General features: G+C 50.1%; 1 protein-coding gene across 3 annotated transcripts in view; it reads right to left on the bottom strand.

Annotated features, from left to right (window-relative positions):
- ATCAY (ATCAY kinesin light chain interacting caytaxin) overlaps positions 1 to 12588 on the bottom strand; it is a 29227-nt gene extending 16639 nt beyond the window's left edge. The window contains exons 1-6 of one of the 3 annotated variants that reach the window (XM_032805490.2): positions 12210 to 12588; positions 9912 to 10043; positions 3679 to 3740; positions 3213 to 3434; positions 2155 to 2340; positions 269 to 371 (exon numbers count right to left, since the gene is read on the bottom strand). In XM_032805490.2, the coding sequence (XP_032661381.1) occupies positions 269 to 371; positions 2155 to 2340; positions 3213 to 3434; positions 3679 to 3740; positions 9912 to 9988 (650 nt within the window). In that variant the 5' untranslated portion in view covers positions 9989 to 10043; positions 12210 to 12588. The remainder of the gene's footprint in view (positions 1 to 268; positions 372 to 2154; positions 2341 to 3212; positions 3435 to 3678; positions 3741 to 9911; positions 10044 to 12209) is intronic. The other 2 variants (XM_032804702.2, XM_075070869.1) reach the window with 2 other exon arrangements.
- Positions 12589 to 18023: the final 5435 nt, after the last annotated feature.

Raw genomic sequence — 18023 nt, 5'->3', positions numbered from 1 at the left:
ATATGAAGCCGCTTTGAAGTATCTGTGTTGGGTCAGAATTTGGACCATTGGGCATGTAGTAAGACACTGTAGACATCAGGTCATCCAGTAGTATTCAGCCAGATACACAGCAGCACCCTGTATAACTGGCATGGATTCCACCTTGCCTGGTTTCCCAGTTGAGGTGCTCATATAAAGTCCCAGTGAGTGGCACAGATACTGAGGTTACTCAGGGACCTGGGACACTTCATGCCTCCCCTCCATCATGCAACTTGGCATAGTAACTTACAAGAAGAGGTTCTCCATGATGTAATGGTAGTCAGCTAGATTGCTGTCTGGGAGATAGCAGGCAGCAAAGACAATGATAGCATTGAGACCTTCTCCGTAGTACCCTAATAGAGAGAGAGACGTACAGCATGGCCACTTGAGTGAGACAGAGGCAGGAGGTCAAAACGGAAAATAACAAAGTGCTTCTGCAGCCAGGCCTGTGCTTATGCTGTGTTGTGGGACACCACCCCATCCACAGAAAGGTGTCCTGACCCTGCGCAGAACTCCCACTGAGCTCCATGCAGGAAGAACTAGGCAGGATCACGGCCCGGGAGAGATGAAACGCAACATTCGCTTTGTTGTATTAGTTTATAAAGCTCCTGTTGCTGTAGCAGCTCAGGGCTTATTTGTGAATAACTACGGTTTGCAGAATGCCACAAAGCTGTGCAGATTAAAATTTTGGCAAATTCCCAAGGGAGCTGAATTCCAGAGGTAGAGGCCATTGACTGAGAGAGCCCAACTTATGAACCAGTCCAGGAAAATTTTACCCAGGGGATGAAAACAACAGCCTCCCAGTTGATCTTAAAGTGCTCTGTCAGGCCCCATATTCTGAATAGTCAGCTCATTGTTCAGTCTTTGGATATAGACCAGTCTTTGTATTTGGGGGAAATATGGTCTGATGTCAAAGCACAGGACAAGGAACGCTATTTCTGGTTGTACCATTGACTCATTGCTAGCCACAAATTTTCAAAAGTGGCCATGATGTCTGATGCCTTAGTATTTGGGTATCCAGCCTGAGACACCAGGGTCTGGTTTTCAGAGCTGCTTAGATCCTGCAGCTGCAGTGGACTTCAGTGTATGTTGAAGGTGTCCTGCACCTCTGAGAAGGACCAGACCCGAGATCTCTTGCTGCCCTCAGTTCCTGTATGCTTTCTATTATGTAGCTAGGTTTTTTTGGGTGACATACAGAGCTGGGTAGAAAATGGTTTTCCCATCCCTGGAAGATTTTTGATATTTTGTCCTGTCCTAGGATGAAAAATCAAAATCTTGAAAATTTTTGCAAAAGACCTCCAGTTCAAGTCAAGCAAAACATTTGGTTTCGACCTTTTAAAAATTTGTTTTACTTGAACTACGAATTAACTTAAATTTTGAAACAAATAGTCGTTTTGGACCAAATGAGGGAAACCTTTTGCTTTGAAAAGGTCAAAACAGAATGGTTTGACAATTTCAAAACTTTTTTTCCCCAAACATTTTTCCAGACAGGCAGTGCATTGAAACTGGCCCTTTCCTGAAAAGTGTCAAAGGAAAAAAGTTTAGTTAAAATAATCCCAACCAGCTTTAGTGATGTGAATGTTGCTGTGCTGAGTGGGATAGCTACTGTGTACGATATGGGGAACTGGCTCTCCTTACTGATGGCCAAGACAACCAGTTGCTCGTGGGTAGTGGGTATCAAAGGCCAGGGAAGGCTGTGTGGCCTTGTGTGACCCTGCCCACGTTCCGCCCCCAGGTTCCCTCCTGCTTCCCAGAGCTCTGCAGCTCTTCCTCCATGGCCCCGGGCTCTGGTCTGGGGCTAATGGGGGCCGGCCTGTGGCCAGGGACTCCGGGGGGCTGGAGCTGGTGCACATGCTTGCCTGCCCGCCCAGCACTCCGGGTTTGGGGGCGCTGGGGGCTGAGCTGCCTGCTCAGTGCTGGGGGGCTCTGGGCTCCGGCAGGGGAAGAGGGAGAGGAGGGATGGGGCCTCGGCCACAAGGATCAGGCCGGAGCTAGCCTCCCTGAGCCTGTGGTTCACCCACTGCTTATGCGGTTGCTACATCTCTTCCAGCCCTACCATCCCAAGAAGCAACGTTTTATAAGGAAGGCCAACAGGCCAGTGCATTTCTGAGGCGCCATGGTCTTCCCAAACCTCACCTCCATGTGTCACCACTTTCATGTACGGTTTGATCATCTGCAGATCAATGCGGTGTTCCTGCTCTCCAATGATAACCGTCCTCCACAGTCTCCCATTGGTAGCGCTGCCGTCTTCCACCACCCCGTCCCCAAAGAGGTCTGCGCTGTTCCCAGGCAAGTTCTTGGCTGTGGCCACTGGTGTATCATCTGGAAGAGGGAAAGTGAAAGCTCTGGTGAGCTTCTCCTTGAGACCGGACAGAGGTCTAAGGTGCTTATCTAGGCTGCGCTGTAACAAACAGCTGGTTGGGGGACAGGGAAGGATAGCTCAGTGGTTTGAGCATTGCCCTGCTAAACCCAGGGTTGTGAGTTCAATCCTTGCGGGGGCCATTTAGGGAACTGGGGTAGAAATTTGTCTGGGGATTGGTCCTGCTTTGAGCAGGGGGTTGGACTAGGTGATCTCCTGAAGTCCCTTCCAACCCTGAGATTCTATGATTTACCCTGAAAACTTACATCAGCATAGCTGTGCCTCTTCAGGTGTGAAAAATCCCCTGCAACACAGTTCAGACAACATCCAGATTCAGAATGTATGCCTTAAGAATACAAGCTGGCGTCTCAGTGTGCTCTCCACACAGGACAATAAGAGACCACAACACCCACAAACTGAGAATCTGCCACCTCATGATGGGATGCAGAGATAAAATTTCTAGACACCATTAATCATGGCGAACTGAAGCAGCTAAGCCTGGAGCCCACAACAGGAGAGGCAATTCTTGCTTTAGTCCTAAGTGGTGCACAGGATCTGCTCCAAGAAGTGACCATAGCTGAACCGCTCAGTAATAGCGACGATGGTGTAATTAAATTTAACATCCTGGTAGCTCTATTGTCTTCACCGGAGTGCTGACAATTGATTACAGCTGAGGCTGTGCCATACCGTCAGCCTTGAATGTACTGAGGGCAAATGGTATACAACGGAGCTACGTGTCACAGCTGGGGAACAGCAGAGTCAAAAGAAAGAGGGTTGAAGTTAATCCAAGACAAGCCCCAAGTCCAGCAAAATCCACCCAACATTGGCCTTTTACCTTCCCACTCCAGTTCATTCCCGTTGCCCAGGAACTCCAGGGAGTCCGTCTCATCCGGGGTTTCAATGTCATCCACGTTGATTTCCAGGTCATCGGGCGTGTCCAGGAAGTCATCAGACAGGATGGAACCCTCACTTTGGTCCAGGGAAATGTTGATTTCAGGGGCTATGAGCGTCTTGCGCTTCCGATGAGCCCCGTTAAAGTTCAAACTGTTAGGGGGAGCTGCAAGGAAAGAGGAAAGTAAGCGTCAGCTTGTCCTGGTTGTCCACCCTTGCAGCAAGACTTTGCTTTGCCCGATCCTTGCATCTGTGCAGCATCCTTACACTCCTGTGCAGTCAGTCATTTTATCCCCATTTTAAAGGGGGGTTAAACTGAGGCACAGAAATGTTAAGCACGTGTCCAAGCCAAGAGAGTGGCTCAGCAAAATACCCTCTTCGAAGCCCAGCGAGTCAAGGCTGATACTTACAGGATGTGTTCTCATCTGTGGGGCTGCCCAGGGAGTCCATTCCTGTCTCTTCTGGAAGAGGTCTGCAAGCCAGCCAGAGCAAAGGGTCCAGGAGGCAAAGAAAGCACAATTAGCAGGAGATGCCACTATTAAAGTCCGTTCATCCCAGTTCCCTGGGCTTCGTAACGACTATCTTTAAGTATATTGGGCCCATCGTATTTATCGAATTCAAGGTACAACATCATTTAAAAATCCATCAGGAAGACATTCTACACCCTAATACCAAATAGGACAGGACCAGCTATCCTCAAGTCAATGCCTCCTCCCACCCAGCTCCCTAGCAAAAGAGATCAATTCCCAACCGATGCAGAGGAGTAGAGGGGAAAATGGGTCATAGGTGCAAAAAGCTCTGGAGCAAGCCACAAAATGGAGAAGAAGAGAGCAGCCAAAGAAGATAGTATCTGCCATATATCCAGAATAAGCAGGCAGCGAAGGATCCTAGGGAAGAGAGTGTGTCAATGCAAAGAGCTCTGGATTGAGAAAGATCGAGTCCAAAACTGGTTCATCTAAGGATGGAGAACAACAGACCTATCTTGGCCAACTCTAACTGCTGGGCAGGGACATAGGGTCAGAAGAGGCCTTCAGCTCAGAGTATGAGGAGCTTTAGAAGCTAATACTTGATCGTGAGCTATGAAGCTGTTGCTCAGTTGGCTTTGCATCCCTGACCTTGTACACATGGGCAGACGGTGCCACCCACAATGGAGTGAGAGATTGATAGCGTTGTTGCTGTGCTGGAGAGCATTTCAACCAGACGCAATAGTTGAGTTGGGTCCATCCCATTTGGAATAGACTGGGCACAACCTAATCAACTGTCATTTATTTTTATAGTATTTTGCGTTCCAAGGTACTGTAGGAACTATCTATATGAACACACATACTTACACATACACATCACATCCCCACTGAAATGCAACCACTTCTGGGGTGCGAGGCAGCAGCCAGACATACTGCTGCCACTCAGCAAGAAGAGTGGACATTTGAGCCAAAGGCAACAGACCAAACTCTCTTGTACCCCCCAAAAGTGCCAAAAGACATCCTCACTCTCCCTTATTAAACTGTATGAAACCCACAGATGGGATGTTGACGGACAGGTGAGTCTAGCAGAGCTGCTGAATCTGGATGACCTGTTCCCTCCCCTGCTTGGTGGATTCTAGTTTAGTCATTCTCACTATTGCAAGGTACCTTACACTCTTGTTTCCTTGGCCACCCAGATGAGGCTCCTCCCTGAATATAATAATAATAATAATGAATAATAAAGTATTCACATAGGAGACCCAGTCATGGGCCAGGGCCCCATTGTGCTCAGCAAACACAGAACAAACAGATGGTCCATGCCCCAAGGAGCTTCCAATCGAAGTATAAGACAAGACACAGCAGATGGAGACAGTGCGATGGAGGAGCACAAGGAAACAGTGGGACCAGCATGGGCTTAGCGCAGCAGCAGCCGGGCTGTTGTCAAGCTTTACGCATTACAAAGTGTGTTGACATGTTCTCCTGGGTTTTCATTTAAAGGTTCTGGTTTGGTTTTAACCCTTCCCTGGCTGTGTCTGCAGCCCAGACAGCATGGCCCTGTGTGCGCCCCTTGACAGCTGGACGGGGAAACGGACTAAAGACAATGCCCCGCTGACGCCTTGGAGCTCAGCTACTCGATGGGCTGCACTCGCTGTTCAGAGCAGGTGGGTTTGGCTGCTGCATTCACCCACCCTGGCCTTCCCTAAAGGAGCCCCCAACCTTCCTGTGTCCTGCCAAGAAGTGTAAAGTGAACAGACTCTGGGCACGTCAGCACCCACCCTGGGCCGGTCAGCTGGGGCCTGACTTCATACTTCTGCCCAAGGAAGGTGGGGGGAAAATTTGGCCCATGGCCCACTTTGCAATTTTTCTACCCACAACTCTGCGAGTCGCACCTCAGCCCTAATCTGCAACATACCCCGGCAACTGCCTTTTACTCGTTCTCTTCAAGGCACATGGGTGGTGGGTGGAGCCACCTTCAGGGAGGGAGTCCTGACTCTGCCCCTTCTGCCTGCCCCCCTCCCTCTCCCTGCAGCCAGAGCACCATGTCCCATATGCCCCCCATGCCCGGAGGAGCCCTGAGTTCCACCCCTTCGGCTGGAGGAGCCCCGAGTCCCACCTGCCCAGAAGAATCCTGGACCAGCTGCAGCCACGCCGTGTCGCCCCACCCCAGACCCCAAGCCGCCCGGGGAAAAGGGTCTGGCGGAAGCTTTTGCTATGCCCCAGGCAGGTTCCGGGGCAGCTGAAGAGACGGGATTTGCTACACAATCCAGAGAGATTACTGAGGAACCCAGGAAGTTGAATAGCACATATCACCTCCTCAGCAGTCCCCAGAACTGGCCTGGGGCATAATAAATCAAAAACTTCCCCCCAAAACCCCACAACCAGGGGTCTGGTGGCACAGCCTCCCCTGGCCTATTATACCTGCCACCCTCATCAAGGCACCTTGTAGATATTAACTAACGAACCCTTCCAGTATTATTGTGGCCTTTATATAGGTGGGGAAACCAATGCCGAGGTTCAGTGATTGGGGCCAAGGGAGTCCGTGGCCTTAAAACTCAGGAGAACTCGGGACCTCCATGCTATGCTCTGCCTCAAGCTGCTCCCATTTCTATCCTGGCCCTCCCTTGTCCAGAAACTGACGATTCCCAATTCCCCCACAAAAAAAGCTGCAGTGGTTTTGTAATACACACAGATAGGACCCAGGCACACAGTATCGTTTCCCTACACAAGAATTTACAGCCATGTCTCGGGGAGCAAAATGCCAGGACGCTCACTCACTGAGCAATACCACATCCCCGGTCACAGCTCCAGAGGCAGCTTCTGACTTTCGGCTGGGCCGTAAACCTCCCTTTTCTGCAAAATGGTGGCTGCTAGCAGGAGGTTTCAGCCATGCCAACGTAACAGAAAACTTTGCTTTCAGATGCAAGGGCCAGGGTCAGATTCTCCACTCAGTCACACAGGTGCAAGTCCTGCATCATTTCAAGGAGGCCCGTGGATCTACCCGAGGGTAAATGAGATCAGAATCTGGCCCAAACTTTGCATATGTTAAGCAACACGTCTCGCCCACGCCCACTTGTAGTCTGCCCAGCTGAGCTCTGTAGGCTCTCGCTGGCGCATGAATGACGTATGTTATTCTGACATCCAGCACACTGTGCAAAATGCCAGGCTGCGTTCCTTCTGCCTGGTGCTTAATAACCCGAACTAGAACTTGCATACCACCATCTAGGGCTTGGTAGGGGCTGCGGTGTGAAGATTTGCGAGTTCAGGGACGGAGGCCCCCCAGAACAGACCAGTCTCAGAGCAACCCTGTGCAAGGGGGATAGGCTGCACATGCCCTACAAAACTAGAGAGACTGCCTTTTGCACTGATACACCACCACAACCATCAAATGAAACTGTATAAATATTCAAATGAAGGGATAATCTCCTTGGAGCCAGGTTGTTGGATATTAATGAGTGCACGTGTTCTGATTAAAGGCATATTGGCCCTGCCTCTAAATTCCAGCCCAGTGCCCGGCAGACAGCAGTACCCTAAACTGGTAAGAAATAAGAATGTTCCTAAATCAATGCAAACGATCCACCGGACAGACGGATGGACGGACACACACACACACACACACACAGAGTCTTTCTCTCCCTCTTTCCCTGGTTGGTTCTGTGACTGGTCTAACCCTCTGATGCCTGACACAGTCGGGTAATGCACCGTCAAAAAAAAAAAAAGCCATCGGGCTCGGGGGGTGTATCAAATACCCGCTGCTGTGGGGGTCATGACGCTGATGGAGGATTTCAGATCCTTTTCATTTACAATAGAATCTGTCTAAAAGTCAGAGGTATGGTGTCTTCCTTACCTTTCCAAAGGATGCTTAGACTGCTGTCTCCCACTTCCTAGGGTAAGTCTGCCCTTGGATTTTCCTTCCCACACAGCTAGCTTAAGAATCTTTCCCTTTTCCAGAGTTTCCTGAATAAAGCAGCTTTTCTAAGGGTCATGGGCCACCATTTTGCTCCATACTGATCATCTGCTGGCTAGTTTCACCCTATGAGGCACCTGCTCTCAGGCAGCGAACAGCCTGAGCCTCTGCTGTGATTAGATGGATGCTAGAGACACAGTGAGCATGCTCCTGCATCCACCCTCTTGCATCACTATAGCATCACTGCAGGACCGGAGTCACACAAACAGCTGAGACATACCGAAGCCAGGAACTTAAACCTTCAGGGAGCTCTAGGGAAGAGGGGCGGACTCTATTCTTGCCGGTGCAACTTAGCTTATTCTCAACCTGGGTGACAGAGCTCAGCCTAGTTGTGCAGTGGTGGGTACCACCCTTTGCTACCAGGGAACAGGAAAGTCACCCCAAGAACCAGCTGGCTTTGGGGAAAGTTCATATTCTGCCCTTGGCCAGGCGCTGAATTCACTTCACCCAGTGTGGATCTTTGTAGGGACAGCCAGAGGGGCTAATGGCAGCTGAGCAAATACAGTTGCTCAGCACATCATCCAGCAGAGAGATGCGGGCTCAAAGGCAAGCCGGAAGGGACAGCTTTTGTGATTTGAGTGTGAAAATACCTTTAAATAAATTCTCCAACGCCAGCTAAATTCTGCCAGTCCAGCGGGGGCTCCTGTGTCAAGTGACAGATCTTGGTTAGGTTTGATTTACATTAAAGGTCTTTCCCTGTTTAATCCCTATGCAGTAGGCTGGAGTGTGGTCTAGCGGCTAGGCCAGGGGAGCCTGGTATTCAAGGCACCCGGGCTGAGTTCACAATGCCGCCACTGATTTGCTGCGTGGCCTTGGGTACATCACCTCAGCTATTTGTGCTTCCGTTTCCTATTCTGCAAAATGGGAATAATGGCTATCGACCCTCCTTGAGATGGAGGGGGGAAACCCACAAGAAATGCTTCGTTATTATGAGAAGATAGTGAATTTGCTGCAACTGAAGAAAATGGGGCTTTGCGGCTCCTGCATAGACATAGCAGTGTGACCTAGTGGCTAGTGCACTGGACCGGGACTCAGGAGACGCGGGCCTGTTGGTCACGGTGTTTGTACAGCACCAAGCACAATGGGGGAGAGGCGGGGATCTGAGCGCAGTTGGGATCCTAGTTCCTCTAGATGCTTCTGTCATAGAAATAAAAAGAACGTTTGGGGGAGTCACGACTGCTGTCCATTCTTGTGGCAGATCCCCGGCTCAGGGCCAGCTTTGCCATTTTGCCCCTCCCTGGAATAAGCAAGGGCTGTTCCCATCTTCTAGCAACACAAAGACCTGGCTGAGTCTCGTTCTTGTGCTTGGGGAGAACACAGAGTGAACAAAACCTAGCGGGGTACAGTGGGCTGCAAACAGAGGTGCTTGGATGAGCCCTGCAGCTGGAACTTGCATGAACAGAGCCAAGCGAATCATCCAACAAGGAGGACAGGAGACCTCTGACTACAGTGGTTGGCCTTGCCAAGGTACCGGACTTAACAGGCCAAATTACACAGCGGGCCCACTGTCCTATGAACACAGGTGGCTGTAGCCCCGGCAGTAGCAATTCCGCTGCAGCTGGGAAGAGAGGCTCGCTGCTTGAAAGGCGTCCTCACAGCATTCAGGCAGCACCACTCCACCCTATTCATTGGCGCCAGCTGCACGCTGTGTCCCGAGAGATACGGGTGTAGCCAGGTGCTGGGTACAGGCTGAAGCCTGGAGCTGGGAGAGATGGGTTCTGTGCTAGGGGCTGGAGGCAAAAATTCAGATTGGGCGCTACTCGGAGTGGATGCAACTCCGTCTTTCTCTACATGGCTGGCTGACAGCTCAGGGTGGGAGCAGTTAGGACCTGATTCTGCAACTCATCACTTCGTCGTGTAGCAATTACTCACCCAAGTAGTCCCATTGACTTCAATCGCCTCATTGGGGCTGCTCGCTTGAGTAAGTACTCGCAGAATTGCTTTCTTTGAGGAGCTACTCCCTGCATCTTAGAAGAGAGAAGGAGGCACGTCCACCTGGCTAACTATCACATGACCACCAGGCCCCTCACTCTGGTATCTGAGTGCCCAAGGAGGTGTGAGCGTGATGAGAGATTATTGCCATGCAAACATTTTAAAAAGGGCCGTGAGCCATCCTTGCAAAATCCCTGCTTTCTGAATGATGGTTTGCCTGAGCTTTGTCAGACCCAGGTGTCTATTTTCCCTGGCCTTTAGCTGCAGCGTTACCAGAACAGACCTGGGGAAGTCCTCATCCTGCCACTCCTCCTTCACCTCCACGTTCTCCATCCGCAGTGTGGCTTCGGTGGTGCCCATCGCGCTTGGGGGGAGACTCTGGCCGCACTAGGTTTCACCTGCTGAGGGGCTTGGTCTGGAACAGGAGACACAGCTGTATGGCAACAAGCTGAATGCCGAGCGTAAAGCTACAGCCTTCAGGATCTGCAGCCCACTCTCAGGAGTGTGGGAGTCCAGGGTTTTGATTCTGGTCTGTTCCAACATCAGAAGCTATTTGGAAAATTTAGCTCCAGATATGGGTCAGGGGTGAGGGGAGTCTTCAGATCTGACGTGACTCTCTAGACTTTCTACATAAAACACAGTGGCTTTATAAAAGCATGAGCCAGTGAGCCCCTGGGCATGGTGTTTTGGGGCTATTGACGCCCCTGGATAAAAACAAATCAGCTGGCCCTGGAGCATAAGCTCTGGACAAAATGCAACCCCAGCAAACGGCCTATCGCTCACCCTTTGAGATGCTAGTTCTGAGCAGAGCTATTGCAGCAATCCGCAGGGACCCAGCATGCTCCGTTCCGTGGTGTGCAGGCTCACCTTTCAGATTTGATTCTGCCATACTGCTAATATTGAAGTTAGCCAACATGTTGGCCAATGGACATTCAATACGGGTTTAAAGGATAACTTTCAGGTTATGTGGCAGTGACACCTGTTTCTATGTTGCTGTCTCCTGTGGATGTTAATCTCTTCTGCTGAACAGAGAAATTTCTGGGCGATGTTCTGTATTGCCACCCAGCTAACCCTCCACCCCACGCTGAGAGAGGAAGAGAGGGGTCTATGAGGAAGGACTTCTGTGAGGAAGATGCTGGCTCTGCTTCACTCAGGAGATACATGTTTTAGCCTTGTGCCATTCATCACTTATCTGGGGTCCCATTTTTATAAAAACACCTTATAGGGACATGACTGCGTATGGGCCTTGGGTCTGCGCCCGCTTCCATGTGGTTTATACTGACATAACTCCATTCACTTCAGTGCAGTCACTAGTGCAAGGGAAGGCCAAATCAGGACCAATGGGGCCAGGTTCTCATTTATATTCAGGCCTCTGGCAGTGCTAAGGGGTCTCAGAGTGACCGTGACTGTGGCTGACTCTCGCTTGGTGACCTCTTTATGCTGCCGGGCAAGGAAACTCATGCCCATTGTATCTAGGGCCTGACCCTATATTCCTTGCACACCTGAAGCTTGAAATGAAGTCAGCAGGAATTTAGGGCGTGCAAGGATTCAGGATCAGGACTGCATGTTGTCAGATCCTTTAGCACGGCCCCATACACCCCTCTGGATTCCATTCCCATTGATCTCAACAGCAGCTGAATTTAAAGGGAACAGGAGCAGACCCACTGTCAGAGCTGAATAACCGACCAGGGCTGCCTGCGGGTGGGAGGGGGCAAGTGGGGCAATTTGCCCCGGATCCCACAGGGCCCCCCACAAGAATACAGTTTTCTATAGTATTGCAACTTTTTTTTATGGAAGGGGCCCCCAAAATTGCTTTGCCCCAGGCCCCCTCAATCTGGGCAGCCCTGTAACTGACATGACACACCTGTGCATAAGCGCGGTCAGCATGAAAGGCACATGAATGTTCAGGCTGAATCCAAAGGATCCAATGTGCATGAGATGTCTGTGTATTTAGAGGCTGGCCAAATAGTAACACATTCTTAATACAACGGGCCAGATCCCAACCTCAGTTACATCAGCATCAAGCCTGAGTGACCCCACTAAAACCAGTGTTGCTCCTCCGGCCCACTTGATGCTGTTTGTGAGAGCCAGTGCGGTTGTGAGGGCCTTTCTAAAGAGGGCCTCCATGATGATGGATAAGCAGGAGACGCGGTTCTGTCTGCATGCTGCTTTAAGGTGGTAAAACTCTATGGATCACCGAGGAAATCCGGTGTTCGGATTTACTGTGGACATTATCAGAGGTAGGAGCCAGCCCCGGAGGAGGCTGGCAGAGAGCTGTGTGGCGAAGGGTTACTGCATTCTCCCCACCCCCCCTCTCTCTGTGCGGCGCTTCCTGCATTACATATTTGTCTTTATCCTGGTGCATTGCTGGATGCGCTGCTCGGGAAAGGAGCATATTGGTGCCGAGGGATGATTTCCAGCATGTAGAAACCAGCCATGCCCCAGCACTGATGCAGATCCCTCTTCCTCAATCCCTTCAAAGCATGACGGAGGAAAAAACACCCCAAAAACTGGACCCAGTGTCTCCATCATCAACCCTTTCCCCGGCAGAACAGACGCACAGGCAGCGCCTTGTACTTACCCTCTGAGGGTCTCTTCTTGCTACTGACGAACAAAGAAGCTCTCTCCTGTATTCCAGTTGGGCATTCCTCCTTCTGTAGCAGGGGGCTCCTTAGGACGTCCAGGATTGGAATAAAAATACTGCTCAGCAAGGCTGTCGCAGCTGGGGAACGAGGAGCTGCATCAGCACCGGCCTTCAGTGCAGGAGCTGGCAATTTGCTTTGAAAATGGATGGCAGTTATTTGTATTCTCTTAACACGGCGGGGGCCACCGCTGCCTTCCTCAGAGGTATTCGATTATTTGCAGCTCACAGCTGGCTAAGCCCCTGCTCCCTTAAGACAGCTAATTGCAGTGCTTTTGTGTGCTGGCAAGGGAGGGAGAGGGGTGGGTGGAGAGCTAGCAGCATAAAGCACCCCCTTTTCAGTGCCGCGTTGCCTCTGATTGGATAGAGGACAGCATATGTCTCCCTTGCCATCCTGAGCATCCTCAGCCCCTGGCAGGATCCAGCCCAGGAAGAGAGGGGCGGGGGGAGAGCTGTTTAATATAGAACATCATTGGCTAAGGAAAGGCAAAGGCGGAGTGGTCCAAGCCAGGTTCTCTGTCCTCAGCCTAACAATGCGCCCTCTTCCCCCCAGCATCTCTCTGCACCAGGAACAGAGGGGCTCTCCCTGCTGCTGGGAGCTGGAGTGGGGGTGGCTAGGAGGGCCACGGGGGAAGTGCAGACCCCCAGAGGGCTTTGGGGAAGCTGAAAAGAATCAGCTCTGCAGAAGGGGGAGGATGGAAGGCAGGCCTATGCAGATGCAGCCCAGAGTAGATGGCAAGTGGAAATGGCACCAGCTGAAGATTTAGGCTCGGGGGGTTTACAAACGGGTGGGTCTAGGGTGTCCAAACCCCACTGGCAATGGGAAGCAGGTGCCCAATTCCCTTAGGTGCCTATGAAAATCCCTGCTTCAGCTTCAGCCAGGTTCTTGGAAACTTTCCTCAGGCTTCCAGGAAAATGCTGTTTTGAACGCCAGGTGTTAGTGCTGAGGCACACGCGTCCGCTGATGAATTATTATTATTATTAATGATTTGTCTACCATTGGGCCTAGGAGTCCTGGTCATGGACCAGGTCCCCTTGTGCCAGGGGCTGCAAAGGCACAGGGCAAGAATATCATCTCTTCCCCACAGCTAATAGACTGGCTCCCAGCTACTTGCATCCAGCACATCAGGTAAAGCTTTGTAGTCTTTCAGATCATCTTTTCTGCCCCTCTTTCCTTGCTCAATCCTCTAGCTAGATGATATAATACTCTGATGGACCTACTGAGCAAATCCGGTCCCTCAGCCCCATCCTTGCACATTAGGAGGGGTTGTTGGGGTGACATGCCAAAGACGAGTTGGGCAGGGCTCCACATTACTTAGTCACACCCATTCCCCTCCTTTTCTGTGCACTGGTTTGGTGCCAACCCCATCATACACAGCCCTGGAGTCCACGTTGATTCTGCTGGACTGCGGGCTTCCAGCTGCCCTTCTGCTGATGGAGAGTTGCCAGGATGAGGCGGAGGCTTTGGGGCAGGAATCTTGCCAGCGATCACGATTGAATGGCTTTGCAGGAGGAGCGTGTCTTGAAGAGCGAAGTGAGGGAGGAGCAGGAGGGGGTGGTTGGTCACTTGAGAAGCAGGAGTCCATCTGATGTGTCTTTGCTCTTTACACAACATTAAGCATAAATCTTATTTATGGCTGAGCTGGGTTCCAACTACAAACACTAACTGCAGTGTATACAAACATACACCCCCCCGTTACACATATGCACCCTTGCCCCTGTTACTTTTTGGTGGCTTCTGCAGGAGAAGACAAGGAAGCTCCCACACTATTTAAAGGCAAAAGATTTATATGAACTGAAGAGAAAGCAGAGTACCCAATTCCTAGTCTCTACACTTCCCCAAGACCAAGCTGGGACAATGAGCGAAGGGTCACTTTAGAACATGACAGCTCAGATATTGCTGATCAAAGTGGGTGTGTAAATATCCAGCGGAGAGGGACATTTCGGTGTTTTCCTCTGTTTTGTTTTTGCACAAGAAACATTTTCCTCTTTTGCAGTTTTGTGGCAATCGAAGTCTCATGCAAAGCTTATGAATGCCACCTACTGGCTCTTGCTCCCATAACTATTGTCTCTGGGTGCTTCTTGTTCAGGCTTCTTATCAGTCTGGTCATTTGCTAAAAATATGTGATCCTGGATGTAATCACTCCCACCTTGTTTGCTGTGCCAAAATATTTTAAATCCCTTCTTTGGTGAGGCGATGGATTCATTCTCTTTTCATGTTGTCGTTTGTGAAAAAAAATTGAGCAATTTTAAGAACATAAGAACAGTCGTACCTGTTCAGACCAAAGGTCCATCTAGCCCAGTATCTGTCTACCGACAGTGGCCAATGCCAGGTGCCCCAGAGGGAAAGAACCTAACAGGCAATGATCAAGTGATCTTTCTCCTGCCATCCATCTCCATTCTCTGACAAACAGAGGCTAGGGACACCATTCCTTACCCATCCTGGCTAACAGCCATTTATGGACTTAACCACCATGAATTTAATCATTCTCTTTTAAACACTGTTTATCGTCCAACCATTCACAACCTCTCAGTACAGGAGTTCCACAAGTTGACTGTGCGCTGCGTGAAGAGAACTCCTTTTATTGTTTTAAACCTGCTGTATTAATTTCATTTGGTACCTCTGGTTCTTGTATTATGAGAATAATGTAATAACTTTTCCTTATCCTTTCTCCACATAACTCATAATTTTATATACCTCTAATCATACCGCCTAGTCCTCTTTTCCAAGCTGAAGAGTCCTAGCCTCTTTAATCTTTCATCTATATGGGACCCTCTCCAAACCCTAATCATTTTAGTTGCTCTTTCTGAACCTTTTCTAGTGCTAGAATATCTTTTTTGAGGTGAGGAGACCATACCTGTACGCAGTATTCAAGATGTGGCGTACCATGGTTTATACAAGTGCAAATAATTTATTCTCAGTCTTATTCTCTATCCCCTTTTTAATGATTCCTAACATCCTGTTTGCTTTTTTGACCGCCTCTGCACACTGCATGGACATCTTCAGAGAACTGTCCACGATGACGCCAAGATCTTTTTTCTGACTCATAGCTAAATTAGCCCCATCATATTGTATGTATAATTGGGGTTATTTTTTCCAATGTGCATTACTTTACATTCATCCACATTAAATTTCATTTGCCATTTTGTTGCCCAATCACTTAGTTTTGTGAGATCTTTTTGAAGTTCTTCACAATCTGCTTTTTTCTACAATTTTCTTTTAAGCCTTTTCATTTCACCTGGTCATTATTTCAGGCCCTGATTCTGCAAATACTTATGCAAGTGCTTACTTTTACTTTCATGACTAGCCCCATTGACCTTGATGAGACTCCTCCTGTGAGTAATGTTCCATACGTGCACTGGTGTTTGCAGGATTTGGGCTTTAGTATAGCTGAGAACTGGAGACCCAGGTTTTGTTAATTTCTGTCTCTCTGTCTCAGGTATTTATCTGGCCTCCATCACGATAGTACCTGAGCATCTCACAATCTTTAGTCTCACAACACCCCTGGGAGGTAGGGCAGCGCTATTCTCATTGTACAGAAGCACTGATTTTACATTGATACAATGACATCAGTTAAGGCTGTGATTTTTTTCCTGATATACCACTACAACCACTAATGTGGATGTAGTTATACTGATATAAAAGCACCTTATACAGGTATAGCTTGTTCTGCTTTCTTTAGAGGAATAAGTTATACTGGTATGACAGCGTGAACTGTCACATGGGAGAGAACCCACCCCCCTGAAGCAGCTGACTTCCATTAACCAATCTTCTCAGAGGCTGCTGGGAGTGGGAGGAGTCTGGACTCTATATAAGCCGGACCCTGATCATTCCAGCTAGGGAGGAGGTAGTGGTATTAATAATCAAGAAGGCTGGAGGACAACAGCACCAGAGAGGGGCAGGAGGCCAGGTGATCACCCCGGGGGAAAGGTACTGGGTCTGGGAAAAGTTGGGCACAGGCTCTCCGGGAAGTTTTGGACTTGCCTGAGAAGTAAGAAAACTTATGTGGAAATGGGACTAAAGGCTTTGGGAGTAGATGCTGATTGATTGTTAGGCCTCAGGGTGGCCCTGCCTTGATTTCCCTCTCCTGGTCACTTGCTGTTGTAGGAGCAGCAGTGATCTGTATGCTCGGTATAACTCTGCTATGTATAACCTTTATGCTCAAATGGTCAGTTACACTCCCCCCACCCGCTTGTCTCCTCTCCCTCTCTGAATACCTGTGAAGGTGCTTTCCTCCTCCCCCTCCCTCCTGGAATGCTTGTGGGATGAATGGGCTGCTTAAACAGCTGGAAGATCCGAAGAGCTTCCAGGTAGACAAGGTGTTTGGGACTCTAATTAGGCAGCACTCACACCCCAATGCACGGACACACCTGAGGTGGAGCGTGACCAGCCAGACACGGCCAAGTCATCTCTAGTCGCAGGCCCTGAGGAGCAGGTCTTTAAAAGGGGAAAGGGCCATGTGCTCGGCGGCGCACTCCCAAGATGGTATCTCCCGTGAAGGCCCTTCTCCTGAACGGCCTGGCCAATGTTTGCCGCGTTGCAGTCCGTTGTGCCTCGGGAAGACTTACCTTCATCACACCATCCATTGCTGTGCTGGGGGTCAGGAGACACTTACCTTCAAGGATCCTGACATCTCTGGTGCAGTACCTGTCCTGGGAGCACGAGTATGCAAGTGTGAGCGTGACACCCCCTGCCTCCCTTAGCTTAGCTTAGTGCTCAGTATAATAAACATGCTGCTTTCTGCCAAACTCTGGTGGGTCATTAGTCCTCCCTAAACTTACTAGCTGGCCCAATTTTGGACAACACTTGCCAGGGCTGATCACCTGCATGCCTTCTCTACCATGTGCCTACCTCAGTTTCCCCTCTTGTTCTGGAGTCCCCAGTACCTCCAGCAAGTTTCCAAGCATAACTAGCTCTTTGTGGGGTTATCATATAAGTCCCCCCAACTGTAGTCCAGATTTCCCTAGCACAGTCCAACCAGCACAGTCTGTCTTTCAAAGCCTAACACCAAGGAAGGCTCCAGCATCTCTCCCTATGCCTCTGGCTCTCATATATGGCTCTGGTGTCTTCCTCCTGATCTTGCAGCTGAGGTATTCTCTACCCTCTCTCCTTCCCAGGTATGGCTCTAGCACTAGCACTCACATCTCCATCATTCCCCAGACTTCAGCCCTCTCTGGCATCAGCTCTCTGGTCCAGAGAGCCAGCAGGCATCTGCCTCTGCAGCTGCCAACCTTCAGCCCTCTCTGGCCAGGAGCAGTCTGCAGGTGACACCGTCCCCGACTGCCTGCCACTTTCACCAGCCTGATGTGGCTCCACTACTCTGACTGTGTCCTTCTCCGAGGGTGTCCCCGCCCTGACGTGCTCAGCCCAGCTCTTCTGAGCTCTCTCTGCTCTTGGGACTCGACTGTCTCCCCATCTGAATTCTCCCTCTGTGTCCCCTCTACAGCCCAGGTGCCCGCTTTTAAGCCCAGTTGGAGTGAGCTGGTGAGTCGCAGGCACTCTGGCCTTGCCCCTTTAAAAGGGCCAGTCTCACCCTGTGACACTGATGCATCCCTTTTGTAAGTACTCCCACATTCTCACCGGCTTCTGAATTTCTTCTGAGGTGGTCAGCTCAGCGTGGTGGCACTTGGTGTGGTGGGATCTAGGGCTTAGCCACAGGGCCAATATACCTAATTAGCAACCATCTGCTGAACTCCCTGGGGCTGGTGAGAATCCACCAGTTCACAGCTGGTGTAAGCACCTTTATACCAGTA

The sequence above is a fragment of the Chelonoidis abingdonii genome, chromosome 11, assembly GCF_003597395.2.
Source record: "Chelonoidis abingdonii isolate Lonesome George chromosome 11, CheloAbing_2.0, whole genome shotgun sequence".
In the NCBI taxonomy this organism is placed as follows: Eukaryota; Metazoa; Chordata; order Testudines; family Testudinidae; genus Chelonoidis; species Chelonoidis abingdonii.
This window is presented reverse-complemented; position numbering and strand designations above follow the sequence as displayed.